This window comes from Podarcis erhardii, assembly GCF_964252035.2.
Source record: "Podarcis erhardii genome assembly, chromosome: 5".
Taxonomy (NCBI): domain Eukaryota; kingdom Metazoa; phylum Chordata; class Lepidosauria; order Squamata; family Lacertidae; genus Podarcis; species Podarcis erhardii.
This window is the reverse complement of record NC_138509.1, coordinates 48,386,252-48,391,897: the sequence shown is the minus strand read 5'-3', so window position 1 is coordinate 48,391,897 and position 5,646 is coordinate 48,386,252. Positions and strand designations below refer to the sequence as shown.

The 5,646-nt window shown below is 42.4% G+C and overlaps 1 protein-coding gene across 2 annotated transcripts; it reads right to left on the bottom strand.

Moving 5' to 3' along the window:
* Positions 1-655: 655 nt before the first annotated feature.
* Positions 656-5,179, bottom strand: PRLHR (prolactin releasing hormone receptor). 2 transcript variants are annotated; one of them, XM_081863937.1, is made up of 3 exons: positions 5,080-5,179; positions 3,060-3,159; positions 656-2,399 (listed from the first exon to the last, which is right to left on the bottom strand). In XM_081863937.1, the coding sequence occupies exon 3, from the start codon at positions 2,392-2,394 to the stop codon at positions 1,342-1,344; it is 1,053 nt and encodes a 350-aa protein (XP_081720063.1). In that variant the 5' UTR covers positions 2,395-2,399; positions 3,060-3,159; positions 5,080-5,179; the 3' UTR covers positions 656-1,341. The 2 variants fall into 2 exon arrangements, with proteins under 2 accessions (XP_081720063.1, XP_081720064.1); XM_081863938.1 differs by having other exon boundaries at positions 5,019-5,171.
* Between the last annotated feature and the right edge of the window lie 467 nt (positions 5,180-5,646).

Sequence of the window (5,646 nt, the reverse complement as noted above, 5' to 3'; positions counted from 1 at the left end):
CTGCCTTAGATACAGCACCAAATGTCATTAACGTCTATTGAAAGTGTCTACCATTCACAGGGAACATTGCCAGTGCTTAATAGTAACGCAGTAATCCAGAAAGCAGTTAAGAATATGCATTACTTTCTGAACTGTAAGAGAAGTATGTCTTCCCATAATTGTATGTCATTCATGCCCTGAGGTTATTTGCATGTTTGTTAACAAAATCATACAGACACCTCTGCCAGAGGGCACTTTTCTCTTGGCTTATGGCAAATTTCTAATAAAATTTGCACACTCTTAGAAATCAAAAGGGTGTTTTGTTTTAATGTAGAGTGCAAGGGTAAGAGAAACTTGCTTTTCCGGCACTTGTCACACTGAAATCTATTATCACTCAATGCAAATCCAGTTGATTTCTCACTGTTCAAATATATATCTGACAATGAGACCTGGATGCAGGTCTTGTATCACATTCTGTCCTGGTCTTCTATGTCATCTTAAAGTTCATGTAAACATCCAGTTTAACTTCTGGTATGTGTTTCAATAAGGTGTCATTTTATCAGGTAGAAATCACCACCATTGTCCTTTTTATTTCACAATCACACAAACAACATATGTATTCCAAGATAATGTGATCAAGAGAGTCTTGCTTGAAGTCTAATGTTCAGTAAACCATGTCTACGCTGCTCAGATCTGATGTGCAAATTTGATAAGCGTGAGAGACAGAATTCAGCATTTAATATCTCCAGGCAATCGCAAATCATGAAAACAGTATAAAATGCAGAAACCTCTGCAAGTGTAGCTTGAAATGCTGGCATTTCCCTGCAGTCTGAATACGACTCCATTGTCATAATTAGTTATAAGCTATGTATTATACATGCAGAACTTTAAGACATAAACTAGATATCAATGACATTCACATCCCTTATAAACAATGTTCTGCTACACCGTGACAAAGCAAGAAGTGAAATTCCTACACCCACACACTTTCACTGATACTGATTTAAGGTGCAATGTTCTTGTTGTTTTTTAAAAAGCCAACTCTTAATTTCTATTCTCCCCCTTTCAGTGTTCCTTTCTCCCCAATCCATCCATCTGCAGAGTACGCTATGAATTTACTTTACATCAGTGGCAGCCAACATGGTGCCCTCTAGCTCTCCAGCCTCCATTATCTCTGATCATTAGCCTTGCTGGCCGGGGCTGATAGGAGTTGGATACCAACACATGTCACATTGCATGGAGTCATGGTTTTTGCCAGCATACAGCGTGCTGTTATTTGAAACTTTTATTTTGCACCTAGACCTTAGAGGCTCGGGATGATAGACCCAAGATCAGCTGCAAAATCAGCTGTAGGAGAAGTGATCAGATCACAACACTTACAGTCACACTTTGCCCAGAAGGAGCTACTTTTCTATGCCAGACCACTAATTTCTTAAGCTCTTCTCTAAAGCTATCATGGAGCCAGGCATATATGAAAGGGTTGTAGCATGCTGAACTCATGGCAAACCAATGGCAAACCAGCTGGACCAGGCTGAAATAATAAGGATCAATTGCATTTATGTTAATGTCCCGGATCAGATTGAAAGTGTGGAGAGGAAGCCAGCACACCCCAAACACCACTACTACCATGACCAGCAGGCAGAATGTCCTCTTCCGCCTGGCTCTGTCCCAGTCTGCCTGAGTCTGAGTAACACACCCTGGCACAACTCTGTTCTTCAGCTTGAGAAAGATCTTGAAGTAAGAGATCAGAATGGCTAGCAAGGGGAAGAGGTAAGTGATCAGCAGCAGGCACAACGCATAGGCTTGTCGCTGGCGCTCTTGCTCCCCCCAGAATTCCTCACACAGGATGACACCCTGTTGATGCAGCTCCACATAATAGGTGTGGGCCATGGCTGGTAACACCAAGCAGCAAGAGAGAATCCAGATGAAGAGGACCATGTACGCACTGAGCTGCAGAGAGATCCGGCGTCGCAGGGGGTGCATGATGACTATGTACCGGTCCACGGCGATGGTGGCCAAGGTGAAGATGGAGATATAGACTGTGACCGGCTGCATGAAGTAGACAAAGTAGCACATTGCGCTGCCAAATATCCAGCCGCGTGGCTCGAAAATGTAGGCGAGAGTCAGGGGGACGCAGGTTGTGCACATGGCCACATCCGAAAGGGCCAAGTTCCCAATGAGGAAGTTGGTGACGTTGTGCATCTTCTTCACACGCAGGATGACATGAACCAGAAGGCAGTTGCCTACCATCCCAATAATGACCACACCTGTGTACATCAGAATGATCAACAGCTTCAACCGTTGCACTAGCTGCAAACCATGGAAAACCATCAAGGTCCCATTCATAGCAATGTTGTAAGCCACGGGAGTGAAGTTGGTCGGAATGGTACCCGAACCTTCAAAGAGCTCAGACATTTGGCCTGCAGGATGATAAACCATAGATATTAGTGAGTTCTCTGTACCCATTGTTACAGTGTTTAGTTAAAGAGCATCTGTAATTCAAAACAGTACATCTATGTTTACAACCTCAAGAATGTCATTAATATTAATCTAATAGGGAGAAATGTATAGAAATTGATTTAATTTTGTCATTTGATTATTGCCATTTTTTGTCAGGAACAAGGGAGAGCAGAAGGGGAAGGGATATTAAGAACCGTGGGTGAATACGCTTTTCCATATAAAAGAGGCTATAAAAATTCTAGGCTTTGGAAAAAGATGAAAAACAGCATGCACATTTCAGCATAATAAAACATTTTTCATCCTCTGATTTCTGAGCCTTTAGCAAGCAAACACCCACATATTTCAGAGGATTTCTATAGATCCCTAGGAGCTACAAACTTTATTTAAAAATGAGGGAAGGCATGAGAGTCACACAAAAAATGCATTTGCTGTATTAGATCTGGCAGGCACAATCATCTCCCCTTTCCTTGCTATATATTCAATTATTTTGGGCCCAAAACTGATAATGTAGAAGACAGGGTGGGTGGACAAAATTAGAAGGAAATTGGGGACAAATAACTAGGCCCAAGAAACTGGCTCACATTAGGTGGAGGTGGAATTTAGAATACAATTTCAGTTACCCTCCTCTTGCTGGATCTTTTTGCCTCTGGAATCTCCACACAGATATCTTCTGCAACTTCACCAGCTGTCTTTCTTCTAGTTGATGAAATGCTGGACTATCTGGAAAAATAGCTAATAGACTTTAGCTACAGATTCTGAAACCATGGGCACTGAGGTCACCTTCCCCAAGACAGGTCTCTTTGCAACTGCTGCTAATCATTACGCACCTTCTGGCTGAGCCATCTACAAAACAGACTCATGAAAAATGTGCCAAACCTCCATGCCTGCCAAGCCCAATCCTGTAAATTCTTCACTGCTGTGGAGAAAATAATTTAATCACCTCCAGTACATAAAGCACTATCATGCAAAAAGCTGTTTGAATACACTACAGAACTTCCAGACAGAACTGATTAGGAATTAAACTGGACTGTGACGATATTTCTGATTGGCATGTGCATGCCTGATACATGTTCTTTCCCTAGTAGAGAGAACTCACGCCATTTTCCTAATGTCCAATAAGTGATGGGGGGAAGTCTGAAATGCCTTCCAGGAAGAATGATGAGGCTGCCTATTTGAAAATAGTTGGTTTCTGACTAGGGCCAGGGGCGCCGACTTATAAAAAATATTGGGGGGGCCCAAGACCTCCAAACCGCTGCTGCTGGGGGAACGAAAGGGGCGAGCCCTGGGCTGCCCCGACCTTAAGTGAACCTGTGAGGGCCCGCCCTTTGCGGCAGCCGATTGGCTGCCGCCGTGGGCGGCGAATATTAATGAGCTAGGGGGAATCCCCGCTTCTTGCGGGGCTGACGCCAGCCCCGCGAGATTGTTGATGGGTCGAGAGCCCGCAACCCCACCCCCTCTCTAGATCGGGAGTGGCTTTGTTTTAACTCATTACTGAATGTATTTTAAAAGGTAACTATCGTCAAACAAGGAAAATAAAAAATACCAACATAATTTTGTGATTTTACAAAGCATAATATAACTAATAATTTTCTTAAATTATTGGGGGGGCGGAGCCCCCCAAACGAATTTTTGAGGGGGCTCGGGCCCCCTCAGGCCCCATGGAGTCGGCGCCTATGACTAGGGCTCAATATCGCAAATGAGTTAATCAGATATCAAAAACAGGTGATTGGCAAGAAGAGTTTGTCTGTTTTTAAAATTGATTGGCTGTTCTGCAGAAAGGATAAATCTGGAATAAATAGGGGAAAATATGGGTTGGCATTTTTATGCCTCCAGAGTTGTGTGGTTGCTTACATGAGCTGAAGTGATCCCACTAATAAAAACATGCATGGAAATACCTTGTATTTGTGTAGTTTTCTTTCTCATCAGAGAGAATGAGGATGTTCAGACTGAACTCTTCGTACATCAGGGAGTCCTACACAGTCTGTATCACACCAGATATAATCCATACAGGTTCTGTGGGACTAACCACTGGACACATCTTCCCTCATCATTCTTTTTTAAGCTGGTCCTTCACACATTCTGGAGTCCACTTCTCATCACCCTACCCAAGTCTCCATATCCCTCAAAGTGAAATAAGATGAACACTTTGGGTAAAATATATATATAAATAAACAGCCCTCCAAAATTGTGATGGCTCTTCTACAAGCAGAAGTGCAACCTCCACCTTCTGAGGCACATGCATTTAACAGACAGCTGAAATTATGGGAGGGGGGACATTTATCTCTCAGAGGATAAATGTGGGGAAAGGTAGTGATAATATAATTTAAGTTTTTACTGGGGATTGCAGAGACAATGAGGTAATCAGATAAAGAGAACACACTGTTGATTACAAGAGCAACGCAAGTGAATGCAGGTTTAGAGACGCTCATGAACTAAGGGGATATTTATTGATCACTTATATATGCCTCTCTGTTCAAAAAGAGCTGAACAAGATCTCAGTGCCTCTGAGCAAGAGCACCATACACAATAAGCTGCATGCAACTGATGCTGAGAAACAGGCAATAATAATATGCACTTACTACTAGTCAGCAGAAGAAATCAACTAAGTGGGATTCACAGCTTCTACATCTTTTACCCTACCTTTGCTTGGGTAAGCTGTCTTATTCACTGCAAAGAAGAGGCAGTCCAGGAACTGGTATCACTGTCTTCCCGAGTCAATATGCTTTGCCTGGCTTGTGAAACCAGCCAAACTGTTTGATGAGCAAGAGTTTAAAGGGACAGAGGTTGATTTTGCTGGCATATCATGTCATTCCCCTCCCCCTTTTCTGTTTACTTTTCAAATGGTAAGAGTTCATTGGCTGGAGCGCTGAGACTCTTTCCCCCACTGCAATGCCTCTTGATTTCAGCAACCTCTCACGTTTTATTCCAATACTTCATTTTCTTGGGGGGAAATATATGCATGTAATAGAATTTCTATATTAATTAATCCTCAGTGTATTCTCTCATCTATCCCCCATCCCCAAATGCATGATTCTGGGTACTGAAAGACCTAAAACTATTTAGAAATATTTAATTAGAATCCTTAAAACATTTCATATACTGAGGGTTACTAAGCACACATGCTTTAGGGAACTCGTTTTTATCTGCCAGTTTTCAGAGAAGGTAGAAATATCATAGAGGCATTAGAGCTGATAGTACAATAGAGAG